Source organism: Anastrepha ludens, chromosome 6, assembly GCF_028408465.1.
Source record: "Anastrepha ludens isolate Willacy chromosome 6, idAnaLude1.1, whole genome shotgun sequence".
In the NCBI taxonomy this organism is placed as follows: domain Eukaryota; kingdom Metazoa; phylum Arthropoda; class Insecta; order Diptera; family Tephritidae; genus Anastrepha; species Anastrepha ludens.
The window spans coordinates 47,204,440-47,226,223 of NC_071502.1; the positions used below are offsets into that span (position 1 = coordinate 47,204,440).

General features: G+C 36.5%; 1 protein-coding gene across 1 annotated transcript in view; it reads left to right on the forward strand.

Moving 5' to 3' along the window:
• Positions 1 to 5,480, forward strand: part of LOC128867319 (protein espinas) — a 50,586-nt gene extending 45,106 nt beyond the window's left edge. Inside the window, 2 exon segments of the mRNA XM_054108436.1 lie at positions 736 to 939; positions 3,279 to 5,480. Of these exon segments, the coding sequence (XP_053964411.1) occupies positions 736 to 939; positions 3,279 to 4,976 (1,902 nt within the window). The 3' untranslated portion in view covers positions 4,977 to 5,480.
• The last annotated feature ends 16,304 nt before the right edge of the window (positions 5,481 to 21,784 follow it).

A 21,784-nucleotide genomic window follows, 5' to 3' on the forward strand; every position in this document is an offset into this window, starting at 1 on the left:
ACTTTTCCTCATTGCCCTAAGCAATTTACATTATGAGTAGTATTCCCAACCCTCAGCTGAACTCACAAATTTGCCATTCAAGCCAGTCAGCCGTTCTTCCAACGAACTCCTCGCCGAGTTTTTGTGTCTGCAACTGTTTGCTGTTTCGTTTAAATTTTTTTTGTTCCTTTTTATTTTGCTTGGCATTACAACTTCTTTGCCATTTCGTTTATGACTTTTTGTTTCAATTTTATTGCCTACCGCTAGGCATAAACGTTTTATGCGATGACTATTTAACATTTATTGTTATTTAAATATAAAAATATTTAAGATTCCCATCAGTTAATGTTTTCCACACCCTCGCCAGGCATGCTGAATTATATGTCTGTACATACGGTGTGCCTCGCTTTACGCCCGAAAAATAAGTAAAATTCCTTTTAACTACTTTTATATTATTGTATTTTTGCATTAAACGCGTTTAATATGTACCCATCCATTTCCTTCTCACTCTCCCCCGGTCTTGTGCTTCCTCAGCCTCTTCATTCCCAATATTACTACCAGCCGCTTTGCACTTTGATTTGCTAGCCACTGTAAACAAAATCGCCGGCGAAAAATGTAATTTGTTTACAAAATTGTATATGCGTGATTTTACCTTTAATATTAAGTACATTCCTTAACACACACACATACACTTCTATATACATGTACAGATTTATAACCTTCGTGTCTTCTCTCCTATTTGTATTTTCTTTGCAGTGCGATGAGCCATTATCCGCCGGTGACATTGTGGTCTTTGCCCAACGTGTCGGCTCTCAGATTTGCTGGCATCCTGGTTGTTTCGTTTGTTGCGTTTGCAAGGAATTACTTGTGGATTTGATTTATTTTCATCGTGATGGCAATCTCTATTGTGGCAGACATCACGCCGAGACGCAGAAGCCGCGTTGCTCCGCTTGCGATGAGGTATGTACATACCTATATATGGACAACCTGAATGTTTGTTTATTTAGTACTTACAGGTTGCATTTCCTTTGCTCTGAGCTCTCTTGGCTTATGATTTTGTTGGTAAATCGTATTATGGAAATTCTGTAAGGATTCGAAGGATTTCGCATATTTAAATTGAATTTTCTTCTGGTTTACATATTAAGCTTATTAGAGTGAGTTTAGATTTTTAGGAGTAATACGTGCTGACATTTATTTGTTTCAGAAGCTTCTCAGTTGTGGATCTACTAAAGAATGTTGAGCGCTTTTCTTTGCTTTCTTTTATGCTTACATTAACCTAATTATATATTTATCCGATTTAGATGAAATGCGCGCTATTTGGTTCCATAATTTGTTTACCATCAAGAAAATTTTGCAACTACTTGAAAATTTCATAAATGCAAAATGTAACTCCAAATTCTTCTTATTCGCCAATACTGAGCGCTTGTGATCAATCGCCTGCTTCGATCTATTCAGTTCCCTTTTAGACAGCTGAAAATCAAAGAAAGGAGGGTGTTGAGTATTTGTGGATGTTCGATGACTGATTTGCGGTTGTGCCAAAGCAGTGCTTCCGAAGAAGTTCATCAGATTTTTTATATCAAGATACCTACCTGACCACACGTGGCCAGAAGGATTTCGCACCTTACAAGTTTGTGTACTTGCCTAGCGCTCGCTGAGTAACTGCGAAGTTTATCGTTCAGGCTATCAAGGGCATCTCAATTCTCTTCTTTCATGGGGAAACTACCTCACAGATCCTTTGTCTGGCCAGCACATCCACTTCGCAATGTCGCCAATGACCAGGTACCCAGATAAGCCGTATGTCAAAGAATTCGAATGCGATCGAGAGTGAAATTAGCCATTTACTGACCAGTTTAGAGTGAACCTTAATAGAGCACAGGACCCTAATTACCGCTTGGCCATTGGAGTAAGTATTTATTTTCTTGACAGTTAGTAAGTGAATAGCAAATCAGCTGATTCTTCGATTGCGGCTACCTCTGCTTGGAACACACTGCAGTATTCGGGTAATCTAAAATTGAGTCTGATGGGGAACTCTTCGTAGAATACTCCTCCGCCAAATCTTCCGTCCAACTTCATGCCATTCATGAACAGGTTCACCAAACCTTGACTTCAAGGGTTGCACCCAGCACATTTCTCCCTTGATATAATGTAGGTGGAGATGGTTCCGCTTGGACTAAGCCGGGGTATACACTGATCCTAGGTCAGGGAAATAAATCCAAAGTTTCTAAGGACATTTGAGTGTCCGTAAGAGAGGTCGAGCCTGGAGCCAAAATACAACTCTAGGTGAGATGCTCATCTTTTGCCAATAGCGCTTACAAGGCTGCTGTTGCCTTCCTTATCCTCTCCTCAATGTTAGGCTTCCACGTTAGCTTAATGTCAAGGATTAGACCCAGGCACTTAAGTTTGTAAGAAAGCACCAACGGAGCGCCCCATATTGAGGGGAGTTGAGTTCAAGGTATTTTATACCCATAACGTATTATATAACCGTATTCACTAGCGGCAAATCTTGTTTGATACCTTCGTTGTTGCTTTCGCATACACATTTTTCGTTGAGCGGACAGAGCTCAAACATAGCGAGCAGAGTGGTGAGTCGAAGACGCCTTATTTAACTTTTCCGCTAATACCTAATTTATATGATATAATTCTGCGTTGTTCTAGAAGGCAAAGCAACTATTCAGTTTTATGCTTAAAATGTAATTACTGCGGACTAAAAAATATTCATTGTTGTCGTAGTTTCTAATGTCGTCAGCAGTACCTTGTAAGATTGTTGGCAGTAAAGATCGGAATAGAGTTTTTGGTTCAGTGGAAACAGCTCACAGTGGATGATTCCAACTTCCAACCTCAATAAATTCCAAAAAAAAACCTTATTGGCCTTTAATCCGTGGCTAGCGTTCGTTTGGATTGGTTCATCACTTTTTGAATACGATCTTTTTCGGCTGTGACCCACTTTTTATCGACAACTTGGTATAATACTCTTCCTTCTTACCTTTTTCAATTATTCTTGTTTGCAACCTTAATTCTTTTCAATATTTTAGTCTTATCATACTTTATGCCATTCGAATGGATACCAATTTCTATAAATCATGCCTAAGAGAAGAGCCCAGCTTGATTCTAGTATCTACTGTATTCTAGGCCCTTAAACACCTAAAGTAAGGAGAAAATATTCCATCTTACTTAGATACAAATTTAGCATACATTTTCCACATAAGTGGACTACTATATTACTATATGTACTAAACATATTCTTTCCTATTCCAATTTACCGCAAAATTTAAATTATACCTGTTTTTCTCTCATTCCAGATTATCTTCTCGGATGAATGCACCGAAGCGGAAGGTCGCACCTGGCACATGAAACATTTCGCCTGCTTCGAATGTGAACATCAACTTGGCGGGCAGCGCTACATCATGCGTGACGGCAAGCCCTACTGCCTCAGCTGCTTTGACACCATGTTTGCTGAATACTGCGACTATTGCGGCGAAGTGATCGGTGTCGATCAGGGACAGATGAGTCATGACGGACAGCACTGGCATGCCACTGACCAATGCTTCTCATGTTGCACTTGTCGCTGTTCGCTCTTGGGCAGACCATTTCTACCGCGCCGTGGCACCATTTATTGTTCGATCGCTTGCAGCAAAGGTGAGCCACCTACACCATCCGACACCAGTTCAGGACCACAGCTGCGACCGACACATCGTGCCAGCACAACAAGTCAAATTGCGCGTTCACCAAGACCGGGCGCACGTCATAAGGGTAATAGTGGTGGTGTGACCGGTAGCAATGGAAAGAGTGCAAGCAGCGCAGGTGATTTGTTAGAAAGGCAAACGCGTCAGCGAATGGAGGTGGGCATTGATCGACTTATGATCGTAGGCAAGCTGGCGGCGGGCTGTGATGATGTTATGCCACCACTGCCAGGGGTACCACGGCCAGCGCATCCGCCACCCATCGACCTCACCGAGTTGGGCATTAGTTTGGACAATATCTGCGCAGGAGATAAATCGGGTTTTGGCGATACAGGAAATCTCACCTCTTCGCTGCCAGATATGCTGATGTCAAAAGGCGAGGACTCGCATAGCTATCAAAGTATTGACAAAATCAACATAAACTCACCGAGCGCATCGGAACTTACGCAAAGCACACAAGAGATTACCAACGAGCTAGAGCTGGAAAATGATAACGAAAACTGCGAGCTACCACGTGACAACTATGAAATTCTATTGAATGCGAAGCGCGCGCGTAACAAGTCCGATGTGGACGATGACGACGACGATGACGATGAGGATCACAGTGACGCACCAGGAAACGAGGCCAATACACGCTCACACCTCAAAGAGGTGCGCTTCCATAGCGTGCAGGATACAATGTCACGTTCGAAGAGCTATACGGACAGTACGAACGCGCGGCGCAGACGACGAAAACGAAATCAATCGCGAAGCTCCTCTGAAATGCAAATAAATCAGACAAACCTACGACTGCACAATGCGCAAACGCATACAGCGGGCGTACACAACAATCTCGACAATGGTGACGCGGCAAGTGTCTGTTCAACCTGTTCGTCCAGCTCGTCCAGTGACATGGATGACTATTTATATCGAATACCTGCGCGCAGACACTATGGCGGAGTGCGCGTGTCCTATGTACCAAACGATGCGATCGCTTACGAACGCAAGCGCAAACAAGCGGCCAGTGAGCAGCATTTGGGCAATGGTGGGGGAGGAGGTGGAGCGTCCTTGATTGGTGGCACAGCAGCAACAATGACAGCATCGACAAGTGGCGCAACGAGTGGCGGGGAGACGAAAAGTTGTATCATTTCATGACAGCCTCCGATCTTACCACCGCCACCGCTCAGCCTTGGCAGCTACTATATACTGGACACGATATTGGAGGAGCAACGTTTGGTGATGGAGGAAAAGCGACCGGGTTGTTTAAAGCGCGTTTGGCGCATGCTAACTGCCGGTGGCAAGGGTAAGAAGACAGCAGAGGAGATGCAACATGTTTAGAGTGAACTAAAGGGCATTCAAAAAAAGTTGTAAAGGAAGAGAGTATAAAAAAATGCAAATAGCATAAAAATTAGTTAAAAAAAAAGCACTTTAATATAGGGCGACGTTAGAAGAGAACGCAAGAGAGCACTGCCGGACAAATGCATTGCAAACAAACTTTGCAAAAGATTTATACAAAAAGGCTGAGAAACATACTTTAAGGCATTACTCCGCACACTTTTCTCTCTGTGAGTTACCTCCGATGTCGCACTTGCATTACGAGTACTTAAAAAAGGGGTATGTCTGGCCAATAAACCAGCCACATCGCTCTATATACGAGCGTGCATAAAATGTTTGTATGTATAATTTTCTAATCCTTTAATTTGCATCTAAGTTGGTATTCTAAATTTACCTAGGGTTGTAAAGAACTATCAATGCAAGAGCACTTGCTCTGTCTATAAGAAGCACTGAAGAACTTCCATATCGTAGTTGTAGTTTTAAACGGAAAACGAAAAAAGCGTATTTAACGAAACTGTGTACAAAATATATAATATACATACATATATACATATACATACATATTTTATTGAATAAGGATTTAACAGACAATTGTATTTTATGACAAAAAAACTTTCCTACAATTACTAATACTCTCACAAAATTTGTTACACTGCAATTCTCAGCAAATTTCTGATTGCAAACACAATCCAAATTGGAATCGCACAAAAATAGAATTAAAAAAAAAATGCTATAAATCAACGCTCCGTTTTAAATTGTACACGAAAGTAGTTTTATCCCTCATAGCGTTTTAGTTTATGAAAGTCTTTTTCACTGGCAAAATCGCCTTTTCGCAGATTTAAAAAACTTTCAGTTTTACTTACATACGGAAACGGACCAGAACTTTAATTTTTTATTAAACTTTGTAAATGTATATGAAAATCTAATTACTCGGAACCAAATTAACAAAATATGTCTAAATGTTTCCTCAATTGATTGTATAACTTTAACACGGCGGAGAAAACTCATACTAGCGAAATAAACCTTCGCTGCTTATGTCGGGAGTAGATTTGTCTTCAGAGTGCAAAAGTGTTAGAATATTGGGTAGCATATGAATTGAGGTAGAAGGCAATCAAAACGTGTTACTTAAGCGCGTCGGACTGCCAGTTTATGATTTCTTTACGTGATCATGCTTATGAAGGGTACATATGGTATGAGCTTAAATTTTTTTTATTGCACAGGAGCCGCCAGTATTCACCCCAAAACTAAAACTGTATCGTATATTTTAATTCCCTTCTTCAATGTTCAACAATTTTCAAGTTTATGACAGAAACGACAAACCATAAATGAGTAAATTTAATCTTCATTTTTTTCACAAAATATAGTTCATTATCTTACAAAACCTATGCAATTTCTCTAATAAACTATATATGTATATTTATATAATTGGCGCGTAGGTACACCCTTTTTGGGTGTTTGGCCGAGCTCCTCCTATTTGTGGTGTGCGTCTCGATGTTGCTCCACAAATGGAGAGACCTACAATTTCAAGCCGACTCCGAACGGCAGATATTTTTATGGCAGAAATACACTCGGAGGTTTGCCATTGCCTGCCGAGGGGCGACCGCTATTAGAAAAATATTTTTCTTAATTTTGGTGCTTCACCGAGATTCGAACCTACGTTCTTTCTGTGCATTCCGAGTGGTAGTCACGCACCAACCCATTCGGCTAGCGCGGCCGCCATAAAAAACTATAACTTTGTGTAAATTTAAAAAAAATCAAAAATGTTCATCAAAGTTTCATAAAATTTAAACAAAATTTTTGCAAAAATTTCGAGTATGTAGTTTTTTAGCACATTAAATTTTCGTATACCAAAGTGGAATCTTCAAGTGTCCCTGAAATCGCGTTGATTTTTTAATTTTTTTAGTCCTAAGGCGAATCTATTAAAGGTAATATCGTCCCCTTAGTATAACAATATCCTATATGCTCATAGGCTATTATTTTTTTATTGAATTTTTGGATTCTCCATCGTCGATTTTATATGTGGTCAAAATTTGTTCAAATTCTAGTTCCACAAAGTGGGTCAAAACGTCAGTCAAAAATAATAAATATTTACAGACATAACGAGATTTGAGTGAGAGCTACTTTCGACAAAAAGTTTGAAATTCATTTTCTCAAAACATCAAAAAATGTATAGGCTATTTTAATACTAAGGGGACGATATCGGTAAATCAGCTGACTAGTATTTTTTTCTTTCGCCGTGTTCACCGCCGTGAAACAAGGCGAATTCATTCTATGCTTTCTACTTTGCCAATACTTTGCTTTGACAATCAAACGTACGAAAATATTGTTGTTGGTCTAGTGCCACCACCTTTAATGAATGCATCTTGGGTAGTCCAGTGCATTTTATACATACCTATAACGAATGTCCGACTGTTTTTATAACTGTTTATATAAGAAAAAAACAATGGTGACTATATCTACTGGCGGTATCTGTATTGGTGTTGCCAATCTATTTGCTTCCCTTTAAATTCTGGGCTTGGGACTTAAATGACCTGCATTATCTTATTTTCTGCCATAATATTTAGCTTCTTTAGAGACGCAGGAATCATTGAGGACTTTATCCCATATGAGACAAGGGAAATTCAAGTCTATTTTTGTTCCAGACCTATAGAGCACATTCAACGTGAATTGGTGAAAAAACTGCAGCCCATTACAGAAATTGAGTTTCCAGAATCGGACTTAGAAAAGTTTGGCATAGAATATTTCAAGGGAGAGGGATTACTTTGAGGAGGGCGAAATAGATTTGGAAGCGTAAATAAACATTTTAAAATCTGTAAATAAACTAAATTTTCGGTTTGATTATAATAGATCGCATTGAAATTAAAAGAAATAAACATAACTTTCTGCAGCAGTTATATAGAAAAACTATAGCACGTTCAGTTTTATGCTTTTTTTTTTGCTTTTACTAACTATGTGATATAACTCCCAATCTAAACTGGCATTTATAAATATAACTGGCCCAGAGTAGTAAGCAACACAATAACAAATCAACAGTTAAGGAAATCAGACAACTCATATTTTCCATATTTCCTTTGCCTGTTACCAGGTTTGGCCAATCTGTTATGGCAAAAAAAAAACATTGTGCGCTCAACTTTGGCTGCCACGTAACTAGGTACTCGGCAACCGAATTCAGTGCAATAAGTCGTTGTTCAGACGGTAAGGGGATAACATTTTGCAAAGACTGTGTTAATTTTTTTCGTATACATACAACTAACGCAACTTTAGTTCCTCCGTAAGCAAACTGCGCTCATAACCCCGGTGATGTCAGCCGATCAGATGATTATTTCAAACTCGCTAAGAGCCGGTTGTCAGTCTGATATTGGCCGCACCTGCTGAATTTTTTTTCAGCATTGCTTATTCCCGAGTATCTCGTTTAAAGGAATTTGGCACACAGCGGACATAGACACAAATACGAACCCGTTGGAAAAGTGTTTACTTTACAGAGCGATAGTAAACATTTCAAAGTTGTATTGGAAATAAATAATACTCCAAGCGGTTGCAACTTTTCTGTTTTGTAGCAATTAGAAAATTAATTTTGCGGTTTTTTAACACTCTTTAGCTTATGGGCACGTCCTTTTATAATTGTATGCAATTTATGGTGAAAAAAAACTTCCAGGAGAGATTAACTTCAAAATATAAAAATCCCCATACAAATCAGAGCATTCTGTGCAGATTTATTAGCGCACATAGGTATATATTTTGAGTTTTGGTCTTATAAAATGTAGACTACTGGTGGTTGTAGCAATATTTAGAAAAAAACCGGCATCTTCGACTTCAATTTTTATTTACATAAATGAGGGAAAACGAAAGGGATAAAAATGCGTGTACGATTTAAAACGGAATGGCCCAATAGAGCACAACTTAAATTAAAAAAAAAAAAACACATAAGCATTTAAAAGCAAAACAAACGAGTAGTAACAACGAATAGCAAAAATCTTTAGAGATGAAACTTTCAAGCATGACACATATCTTCTACGAAATCATTTACAAATTATTGAAAATTAATTTTTGCGGCAGAGAATGTCTCTGGTCAGGTTTCACGCGTGGTAGTAAACCAAAAAAAAATGTAGAAACAACATCAAAAAAAACAAACGAGCTGCAAACAATGAAGCACAGAAAGTGAAAAGGCAACGCACAAAACATACTTCCAAAATAGAACAATAAACAAACAAAAATACAAAATAAATAAATAAAATCAAGTCCATATATGTAAATACAATATTTTTTTGTAAATATAAAAGTCTGCAAAAATTCCCTTTTTTCATTTAATTAACATTACAAAGACATTTCATTTCATCGAATGCCAAAATGGCAATACTATTTTAAGAGATACATCTACATCGTGAATATTTGTGTACCCAAAATTAATTGTACTTTTGTTAATATTTTTTTTCCACCACTACCCAATATATTTATAAACTTTCAAATGTAGTTTTTCTGTTGTTTAATGATTTTTGTTAAACATCCTACACCACAGTAGCCGATCGATTATTTGAGCATTCGCTTAAATGAGCAAAAAATCGAAACTACATATGCCAATTATGGATGTGAATGAGTTGTGCTCAAATATATTTTCTTGAATTCTGAAGGTTTCACATAACTCCGTACCAATGCTCAGTACTCCGTAAATTTGATAGTTAGTTTTGAGCAGTTTTGACTATTTTTCTTTTCTTTTATAAATTCTCATATTTTTTTTATAAATAGTTCATTCTACAACAAATATTTTATAAATCAAAGGTTTTAAATTTGTACAAGATTTATAAAAATTCGATTAGTAAAAAATGTCGCGCATACGTCAAATGGAGAACCGTCAAGGAAAAAAATTATCAAAAATCAAAGCGAATTTGAGTTACTTCATAGTTGTGCTTTAAAATACTAAAATTGTATGGACTATAAAACTTCATATCCAGATTTCTTTTCATATTTCGAGTTAAAATTTTGAAGTGTTGATGAAAATTTCTGGCTAAAATTTTATGGGCTATTAAATTGCATATCCAATTAGTCTCCAAATTTTGAAATTGAAAAAAATTCATAATTTTTTTATGAAAATTTATCGGATTTTTATGAAACTTATACAAAGTTTGAAATTTGGATTTAAATCATCTTTATTATGGAATGAACTATATTTACAAAACATTTATGAAAATTAAAAAAAAGCAAGAAAAAATGTTGAAAACTGGTAAAAATTTTGTGGTAGTATAGTTTTTTCGCTGCTGTATATACACCGGGCAAAGGACTAGCACTCCAGCAGCATCCAGCAAAATATATGGCAAATATTTCATGATATTCCACTATAAACTAATCAAAACGGCGCTTTAGTGCTACTTGGCGAGTGTGAGACTGATACTTCAACCATTTCACCTGCCTATACCAAAAACCGAATTTGAACAAATATTACTTAATTCTTTGTATCATTTAATTCTCTCGAAAATCTAAACACGTCGTGCGCACCAAAATGCGCTTAGCCCTCGCGACTATCCAAATTGTATGTGATAGGAATGCAATAATCGGAAATGGTCATCAGAAATCATATAACCAAAAACACAATTCTCACGCTACCTCACTATCAAAATTGTTTCGCTTCTGTTACTATTCTTACTAAATTTGTACTTTTGTTTTAGAAGCCCAAACCACGATTGGATTGTTGTAAATGAATGTTTTATTATTAGTTTATCCTTATTATATAATCTTACAGCTAATTAATTCAAAACAAAATTAATTATTTCATTATAAATGTTATAATTTAAAGTTTTAATACTTGGTCGCACCGCCTTTCGCCTTAATTACCGCTTTAATACGTCTCGGCATTGTTGTAACCAGGGTTTGCAACAATTCCTCCGAAATATCGTTGTGCCAAGTGTCCATTATAATGTTATCCAGGTCAGTTTTGTTCTTCGGCTTTTTTTCAGCTGCCTGCTTCTTTACAATGGCCCAGAGGTTCTCAATTGGGTTTAGGTCGGGACTGTTACCCGGCCATTCCAATTCGACAATTCCGTTTTTTCCATAAATTCTTTTACCTGCAACAAATAAGGAATAAATCATTGGTTTTTTGATTCGACATTTAAACAAAACACTCGGGAGATTAAATCATAACTTACTTTGTGAGATCGGTGGCATGGCGCAGAATCATCCTGAAATATAACGTCCGTTCTTAGAGAATACTGCTCCTCAATGACAGGTATTAAATGCCTATTTAAAATTGAAATGTAATCATCTCCGTTCACCCGACAATCAATAAGAGTCAGTGCTTTCGTTCCGTCATAGCTGAAGCAGCCCCATACCATTCTACCAACTGACTGTCTTACAGTAGGCAGTATGCATCCAGTTTTATATCTTTCGCCAGATCTGCGCTTCACATGGTGGATACCATCCGATCCAAAGAGGATAAATTTGGATTCATCCGAAAAAATCACATTCTTCCAGTGCTCGACAGTCCAGTTTTCATGAGTTTTGGCCCATCGGTATCGTTTTTGACGCATTTTTTCGTTCAAAAACGGCTTTTTTGCGGGATGTCTTCCTACAAAACTGGCATTTATCAATCTCCTACGCACAGTAGATGAATCTATTTCGACACCAGTTGCATCCAAGAACTCCTTCCTGATGTCTGCCGAAGATTTGAAACGGTCCTGGATACACATCCGCTTAATTATCCGGTCTTCAGCAGGCGGCGAAGCCTACTTTAGCAGCAATTTGATGTACGGACAATTTTTGTTGTGATAGTGCAATATTTTGCGCCTTAACGACAGCTCCCATTTGCTTCGATCTTGGCATATTTTTGATATTAACACTTGCCACGTATCAACTATTTCACTTATTGGTTAAATTATGATACAAATAATTCAAAACTGTTCTATTTATACACAAAAAAAGCTACTTACCGCCAAGAAGCTTTATACTCAAGCTATAGAAATTTAAATAGGGTAAATTAGCTGTCCGGTTTTTTTTGCACAGGACTGTAAATATGTATTTGCGAAGTTTCTAAGAAATCAAACACAAAAGAATATTATTAACAGAAAAAGAGAAATGATCAAAGAACAAAGCGACTACGAAAATGTTAAAAAAAACTTACTTTATAATTTATGTAACATCGCATTCTGCACTTTCTATGCTGTGAAGACAGCTAAATTTGCATCAGAATATTTTTAACTTAATCAACAAAACAAAAAAAGCAGCATTCAAGATTGTCTGAGGCTACCAAAAGCTTGCCACAGGTTTCATAATCATTAATTTTATAAATATTAAAAACATTTGCTTGTATTATTTAGCCAAGGCGTGGTGGTGAAGTTTCTCTCACACACACCATTTACACATTATCATATTTATTCATACTGATGTTATCTTTGTTAGCTTATCTTTTTCATTTTTGGCAACACTTTCGTTTATCTATACAAAATTAAATTTGCATTTGAGAAAGAGAAGAAAGATGAATACCCGTAGTAGTGACTAATATTAGAGTGTCCATCGACACGAAATGTGAATTGTAAATTACTTTAAATGTTATATACTATATATATATAAAGTACTATAAATATACTTACATGTATGTAAATGCATATGTATTATAAATTTGTGAAAGAAAGTAAATCATTTACATAAGTTGTATTTTTATTGTAGTTGTACTACACCTAAGTATATCATTATTGAACGCTGCAAAATAAAGCGAGTAAAATAAAGGAATACATTGTAAAATAATTGTGGTTTTTTTATTAGTTATAAATACTCACAATTTTCAGAATGATAATTATGGTACTCAGTTCCAACGAATGACTTAAATATTGGAGGTGTATTCCCGGCTCTTTCCGCTGACCTCAACACATTTAGCCCATTTCACCACCCGAAGTACTAAACGATACCAAGGGTGATAGGTTACTACGTTTGACCATCAGCTACGGTGAAAAACAGAATTGAGAGAGTAATTTCGGCTGCCATGTCACGGGGTATTCAGCAACAGAATTCTGCCCAGTTATTTTACCCGCATTCTCACACTCTTCTAATCAGACGTTGTTAAGACGGATCGGAGCAACATGAGCGAAGATCAAGGATGATAGAATACAAGGTTGATGTCTTCCAAATTCGCTGTGTCGTCAGAGCCCGTGAATAAACGAACAAAAAGAAGGAATCACTTGTTTGTGAAGAGGAGAGTAATAGATACAACTAAAGACAAGAAATTACTCACACATACTTTCTTGTCACAGCGTCTTCCGTATTAAAAAGCAAACTAACTGCATTTAGAGAAATAATGTTAATTACTGCTTTGGGAGCTGACGTCAAGCTTGTCAAAATCGCGAAAAATAATATAAAATAAATTTTTTGGGAAGACGCCGCCTTCAATATTTGATTTCTTGTATTTTGGTATTTCTATTGCTTTCGTCTACTCTTTCTCTAATTCCCCTTTGCGTTTGCTTGTATATTCTCGAATCCTGACATCACAACGAACTCCTTAGACCTATTCTTTTATTATATCGTTCTTGGATTACTTCAGCCAATCTGCTGATTCATTCAAACTCGCTGAGAGTCGCTTAACGGACTGATGTTAGCTACACCTCTACTTTTCGTACATCGTGATATAATTTGGAGTCAATTCGAGCTTTGTATAATAAAATTAAATAGATAAGCTTCGATAGTGGAGCAGGCAGCGAATGCAAAAAGCAAAATCGCGATCAATAAATAATTAACTACAAAATCCTTACAGAGACAAGATCGTCCAATGCTCGGCCCACTCCGCTAACAAAACTCGGCTAGAAAATTTCACCACGAAAAAAAAAATAATAATTGCTTCGAAGATTCTGATTAGTTCCAATTTATCTGTGCAAAAGAGAACATAAATCGCCGGTAGTAATAGTTTTCTTATGTTTTTAATTTTGATTTCTATAGCGTAAAGATTATCAATTCCGCTAAATACGCTATGTTCTAGGAATGGTTACAGTCATTCGAGGCTGAAGTGTTTAATTCAACGGTTCGAGTGTTTATTGCAGTAAATGCTAAATGTTGCAAAGAAAATTTATTATAAACGGTCAGATCGTGGGGAAAAGAAAGGTATGATTTGTCCACACTAGGCACTAGGGGAGTTAACATCGAACTAGTCGTATTCTCTCTATTTCGAACTAGTCGTATTCTCTTTTTTGTTGTACGGCTATAAGGGCTATAGGGCGATTCCATAGGTATGGGCAATTCCAGAATATGTAGCAATAAATGCAAAAATCCTATACTAAAATATGCAACAATACGAGAGCACCCCAGTTGCAGAACTGAAGCAACCTTAAAATAAACAGCAGCCAAAGGATTTAATTTGCCTTCCTACGCCTCGTTGCAAGGAATACAACTGTAGCAATTTTTACATTTGTATAGGAAACTTTGGAATTCTTGCACCTTTCACCTTGCAAGGATCTTGTAAGCATAGAGAATCCACCTTGTGAATGTTCATCCCCACTTAATAAGTAAGAAATTATCGTTATGGTAAGTTTGGTCGAATGGAGAGTGATGATGAAAAGCAGACGGAGTAGTCTTGAGTAAGGCTGCTGCACTAGAAGAGCATATAGAGGATATTTAATGGAGAGATGCTGAAAAAATGATAAACGGGTTGCGGATCTTGTTTCATGATATCGTGTGACCAAGGCAAGTCCTTTATATTTATTTTGTTTGGTTGTTATTGTCGTAAGTAGTCTTAGAGGACCTCTAATGGTATTTTTTTGGTTCTAAATATAATCATAGTTGATCGAGTCTGAGTTAATTTTATGCTTAAGTTTAATAAGTGAGTTTTTGGTAGTCAGCGCTTTAGAGCAAAATTAGGAAAAGGGTAAAAAAATACGGATTTGGCTGCTAGATCAGCGTTCTCATTTCCTTGGATAATTGCATACCCAGGAATCTACATAATTTAAGTATTAGATTAGATTAGATTAGCTTTGTGGGGGGTTGGACAAGTCCAAGCACTCAGTCAGTAGACCATTGTACTACACCCGGATAGAAATCAGTAGAAAGAATAGAGATAGGAAAGATAGAAGGTGGATGGTAAAAACGGATAAATTAGTTTGAGGTCACTCTTCCACAAATCTCTTGGATTCGTTAATGAATTTTAAGAGATCCGGAAGAGGAAGAGTATGAACTTTGTCCATACTCAGTGTATCGCAACCCAATATCCTAAGTTTGATTCTGGCAAATGCAAGACAGCTACAGAGAAAGTGCTCTGCAGTGTCGTCGTTCTCAAGACAGGATAGGCATATCGGGCTGTCTACGACCCCCATGGTAGCCATATGCTGACCACAGATGTTGTGTCCTGTGATTACACCCACCAGTACTCTCAGGTCCTTTCTGCTGAGTTTTAGGAGGAAGGTCGCTGTTTTCCTGTTTGGTTCTTTCACAAAGCACTTGGCTACTCTGCACGAGTTCAACTCAGACCAACGACCCCTGTGAGTAGACCTCATGAAGTCGTCAATCCATAGTTGAATCGATGCGAAAGTGACACCTAGAATGGGTTCAGGGCCTAGTGGCATATTTGCAGAGCCTTATTTATCAGCTAAATTTAAGTTTTGGAGCTCCTTGTTCTTTACTTATTGCACCTATTGTTCCATTATTTATTTTACTTTTGTCAGTGAGAGAAACAAAAATAGTGATGCATAAAAACTGTTACGAATCAGGTTTTGTAAAATACTATCATATATATATAGTTTGGTAGACTGAAAAAATACGTTAAAGAAGATGTTCACAGCTAAATAAAGTTACCACTAATTAAATTAATTAGTTAAACGGTTGTGAGTATCCTTATTATTAAGAATCGTTCGAATAATCATAGAGTCAAACAACAAAAACTTTCAAACCTTTCAGAGTTGAAGAGTTTAAGAAAACAATTTTGTCATCCGGTAAGAGTAGGTTTTTCGATTTCTTTCATCTCTTTAATATACATAGAGTTCTTCATCATATGAACATATCTCAATTGAAACTTCTAACAGATGTATACTGGTCTGGTGAGTCATATTTTATAGAATATATCACACGCACTAATCTAAATCTCCCCCAAGGATAAATAACTATAGAAGTCGGATTCATTCAGAAGTTTTGTCAATTTATTTGTTTGTTATTCTATTTTAATAATTTTTGTATGAGAATATAGTTAATTTTCCTACAAAAATCATATAATTCCAAGTTTCAAGCTTTGTGTAAATTAAAAACAAATTTACATATAACAAATTTGGCTCTAAATTTCAAAATTTGTAAACATATTTTTTAGAAAAATTCCGGGTATGAATTTGGTGCATCAAATGGTACATTAGTTTCAGTTGGCTCCAAAATCGCATTAATTTCTGATTTCTGTTTTTTTTTCTTCCCGTTTTGCTGACGGTCCTATAGATTTTCTCCATATTGGTATAACGATTACTCTACATTTTCTTTGTATGGAAGAAACACTTTTTAACAATTAATACAATTTATTATTTCCTTTTTTTTTGTTTTTTGAATATTCATTATTTTTTTATATAATTTTTATAAAAGCTTAGTTCATTAAATTAAATATCATTAATTAAGTTAATTAAATACCAAAAACCATATAAATTTCAACTTAAAATTCTATACAAAAATTCGAAAATTCCAATAACTTTCATCGCAATTCCTCGGTTTTTAATTAGAATTTCTGAAAAGATTTTAGAATGCAGTTTTATAGCCTATTAAATTTCAGTGTAATATGTTGTTAGTTCAAAATAATCTTTACAAGTTTTTTTCTTTGATAATGTTGCGCATTTTCTCCATATAACAAATGCCCGAAACTTTTTATAACAAAGAAAAAAAAATCGTAAAAAAACAGTGTTTTAAGTCACTTGAAGCTTGCACAAAAATTTAATAGGCTATAAAATTGTACACTCCAAATTTTAAATTATTTTAAATTCTATTTGAAATGTTTGAAGTTTAATGAAAATTTGTTGAGTTTTTGTACAAAGTTTGAAATTTTGTTTTGTATGGTTTTTGTAGGACAATAAAGTATATTTTCAAACAAAAAAATATTAAAATTAAATCAGCAACAAGTAAAATTTTAGAACTTATGAATAAGTCCCTGTATTACAATATAAATATTTAACACAGTGAATACATAATTATTTTAATTCTCTTCGTCTTGCTTGACGCGATTAAGAAAGAGCACCAGTCGTTTCTTCCTCGTGCTAACCGGCGGCAGTTGGACACACCGAGTCCAAGTCCTTCTCCACCTGATATTTCCAACGATTAGGAGGTCATCTTCTTCCTCTGCTACCACCAACCGGTACTGCATCGAATACTTTCAGAGTCACTGCGGTATGTCTATGGCGTCGTAAAACTCATACAGCTCATTGATTCATCACTTACGATACTCGGCATCACCAATGTGCAAAGGTCCAAAATTCTTCGACAGAATCTTCTTCTTAAACGCTCCAAGGAATGCCTCATCGGATATTGTCATCGTGCAAGTTCCAAGTTTGAGAGATTATTAAAGTCAGACAACGTTCTAATGAGTGGCGCATTTGCACTATAGGATGTTCCACTAAAGCCAAAGTGAAATATCTTAAACTGACGCAAATTTCTGCAAGCAACATTAAACTGAATTCTTTCTAGAAGAGCCGGGTAGTCAATTTTGCCATTAACGAGATCAAAGATAAATGATACTAACTGAAGAGTGCCTCTATCGCTTAATGGGAAAAGAATAATCAATTGACAGCGAGAGTGGTATGATGGAATCGGATTTGAGAAATTGAGTGCATGGAGTGTAAAGCGCAAAAATGCATATCATATGATGTGGCCTTTTCGTGGATATTTTAATATCATTTCAAAATAGGGTGTACTATACGCACTTTGCTATTAAAAGTTGTTAAAAGTAATTCACCATTTCTATTATACAATTAAGATTTCCTTTTGCTTACTGATCTATGCATTAGTTGACCCTTACATGCATCCGTCTTTACACAATTTAATTGAATAAAAACAGAAATGTAAACATATCGCGTATACTTACGAACTTTAAGTTCAAACAATTTGTTTAAGTACATATGTATGTAGATATACAAATATGTATGTGCTTACCCAAATGAATGGCTGTCATTAATCAAACTAATTGATACACGCAACGGGCATATATTACTTACATTAGATGGAACATAACAAAACGAAATGCTGCGACAAGCAAACAAATGACCAAGAAACGGTCGAAACAGAAAGCGGTCAAGCGGCAATTAGCATTTACATCATAATTGTGTGGTCAAAGACTAGGCAGTCGAAAGGTATCAGAATTTCTTTTAACCATCGAAACAACTGAAAGAATGTCAGTAAAATAAACCAAAACAGCAAAATGTAATATTACATAACAGGGAAACTTAACAAGCAGATGACGCGATGATTTGTCTACTGTTATGTAAAAACAGAAGATACTAATTAAATTTAGTATCCATTGTGCGAACGTTTTGAAGTTCGGAACGTTGTTTTTTAGCCATTCTTGGTTTACTCGAGCTTTGTGGGACGATGCCGAGTCCTGTTTTGAAAAGTCAATGGTCTGCCATCAAAATTTGTGTCTATACACGGCTTCATAGTAACCTCCAGAATACTTTCCCAATAATACTTCGCATTTACCTTGACATCAGGATCGATGAAAATGGTTGGAGAGCGCCCATCTGCGGTTACAGCGGCCTAAACCATTACATGTGGCGGGTGCTGCGCCCTTGTTGCCAATCGGTGACTCAAATTCTCGTATGAGCGGTGGGTCAATTAAATCCTATCGTTTTGAGAGTTTACGAATTACTCAGTTTGAAAAGCTTTCTAATCAGAAAACACAATGTTCGGAACACGGAAATTGATCGCTTTCGGTCAAGCGAAGCAATTCCTTTGCGCTCTTAAGTCTCACTTGTTGCTGCTTTGGTGTGAGATCATGCGCCTTTTGGGTCTTGTAAGGCTTGACTTTGAGATCATTTTTCACTATGCGGCGGATGCTATAGTCAGATATTTTCAGTTCTTTCGCCATTTGATTGGTACTTCGTCGGGGATTTCGCTCAAGTCGCTTTTTCATTTTTAGAACCATTTCACGTGACGTTGCAGTCTTTTGATGACCACCTCCATAACGTTTCGCGATGCTACTCAAATAATCGCTGATTGTGATTTTCCAGCCAAATATAATGCATTATCTATGAAAATACAACCACACTATTACGTTTGAAATCCATTACTGATTTTCTTTTTTCATGTTTACTCTCGGGAAAATGCTTCCGCGAGCTTGTACACAATACTCTGGACTGCCATTTAGTCAACTAACAGAGAGCTGATGCACGGGCGATCTGAAGTTGGTTACATTTCAGTGCCAGACTCTGTATTTTAAGTCTCTTATTTTTTAATGCAGTTTTTTTTTATTGATTGTAACTTTATGGAAATGATCTTTCACAACCACAGTTTGCCAGCTATTATTCCTCTTAGCGTACAAGACGATAATACAATAAAACCGAAAAAGAACTAAATGCCAAACATAAGAGCAAAATTTTTAATTTAAAGAATTTAATTAAATTAAAGACTGAACTCTTGTTTGGCGTGAGTGTAATCACAATCATAAAAGTGGTGACGCTTGCCGCCGCATTAATTTGCTATACAGGGGGTGCGATGTGGGTATCCCTATTGCATATTTTATGGGACTCATTAGTTTGTGTAAAATACAGGATATTTTCACTTGACTGCACCTGGTATTTTCCGCGCACTAGCTTACATATGTACTCATAAAAATATCTCTATATACAACTAAGTTCACAATAATGGCAGTGCGATATACTGCAAAGTTTTGACTATTTATTTATTTATTATTATTTGTTTTTGTTTTTTTTTTTTGCATAAAAATAAAGTTTGTGCTCCAACAAAAACAAATAACTTAAACTTTCAAGCTTTCTACAACATTTGGAAAAACTCGACAAACTGCCAACAAAACTTTAAACTTTTTGATAAAAATTAGAAAAAAAAATTTTAATGGAATAAAGTGCAAGTTTGAAATGACCCAAAATTTGCGTTGATTTTGTACAATTTTTTATTGGCCGTCTGATGCAGTTTCTCCGCATAAATAAATATCGAACATTTTTTATATGGAAGAAAATGCATAACACCATCAAAGGAATAAAAAACTATAAAAATCTAAGCGAAATTTGAGCTCTTACTTTGACTTTTTTATACCAAAATTCAATGGACTATAAAATTGTTTAGTCGAAATTTTTCTAAAAATTCTGATTAAAAGGATTGAAGGATTGATGAAAACTTATGCATTTTTTTTAGAATTTGACGCAAAATTATTCATCCAATTTTCTTTTTGAAAAACTTTTTTACTAAATTAACCAAGCATGATTAATTTTCTTAATCTTCACTTGCTCCATTGCTTGTCTGTTTGTAAACTGCGGTTGTTTAGATTACAAGTGTTGAATAGGTTTGGCATACAATGCCATTTCCAAAAATTGTAAATCTTTCAATAGGGTGATAAATTTGGCGCTAAAGTAGTCCTCCTATCAGAAAATTTTTCGATTGGCCCCTAATGTCAGTTCTGTTTTGACTTTTGTGTAGTAAACACATGCGAAATACACGTTAATAAACAATGTTACGCTACACTGCTCCAGAACGCGGAATATTGCTGACTATTTATTTGACCAATAATCGGTCGGTGACTTTGGCACAACGAGAATTTCGTCGCAGACTTCCTCGCCGTCCAACGCGTACTGGTGAAACACTGCGACGTTTAGCCGCTCGCCACGAGATGCTGCCAGGCGTGGCAGACCCCGGAGGAGCCGTTCTGCAGAGAATATTGCTGGTCTAGCCGAGGATGTCATGGAAGCGCCGTCGACATCGACATCGACGGTCTTTACAGCGAATTTTGGTGCAAGATTTGAAGATGTTTCCGTACAAAGTCCAGACGATGCATCAGCTGTTAGCTGCTGACCGTCAATTGCGTCTAACATACGCTCAAGCCATCCTTAATCACCACCAAGAGGAAGATGATTTTTCATCAAAAATAATCATGAGTGATGAGGCCCATTTCCATCTTAGCGGGTACGTAAATAAGCAAAATTTACGCTTATGGGGCACTGAAAATCCGCGTGTAACCCACGAAGAGCCATTACACCCGCTCAAATTCGCTGTATGGTGTGCTGTTTTCGCTGGAGGTGTCATCGGACCTTTTTTCTTCGAAGACGTCGCGGGCCAAACGGTGACTGTGAATGGTGAGCGCTACAGAGTAATGATCAACGAGTTCTTTTTGCCGCAACTTGATGAATTGGGATTGGAAAACATGTGGTTCCAACAGGACGGTGCAACGGCACACACTGCACGTGACACAACCGATATGCTGAAGGATGCATTTCCCGGGCGCCTAATCTCCCGTTTTGGCGATTTGCTCTGGCCAGCAAGATCGCCTGATTTGACCGCTCCAGACTTCTTTTTGTGGGGCTTTTTGAAGTCGTGGGTTTATGTCAACAAGCCTCAGATTCTTGCAGCTCTTAAAGACAATATCCGTCAAAAAAGTGATGGAAAATGCCATAAAAAGGGGCTCAAATGGCAATCAACTGTGGCGGCGGCCATTTACATGACATCATATTCTCGACTTGATGTAAAAAAAATTAAAAGACCAAATAAAAATAATCCACAAGAAAAATCAATGTTTTTCATTTTTTTTTAAATTACAGCCAAAAAACATCGCAAGCTTACTTTTGCGCCACCTGTACTAAGTTTGAAAATTTGGATTATAATTTTTTGTTGTTTATGAACTATATTTTTATAAAAAATTTAAAGAAAAATTAAATAAAAAA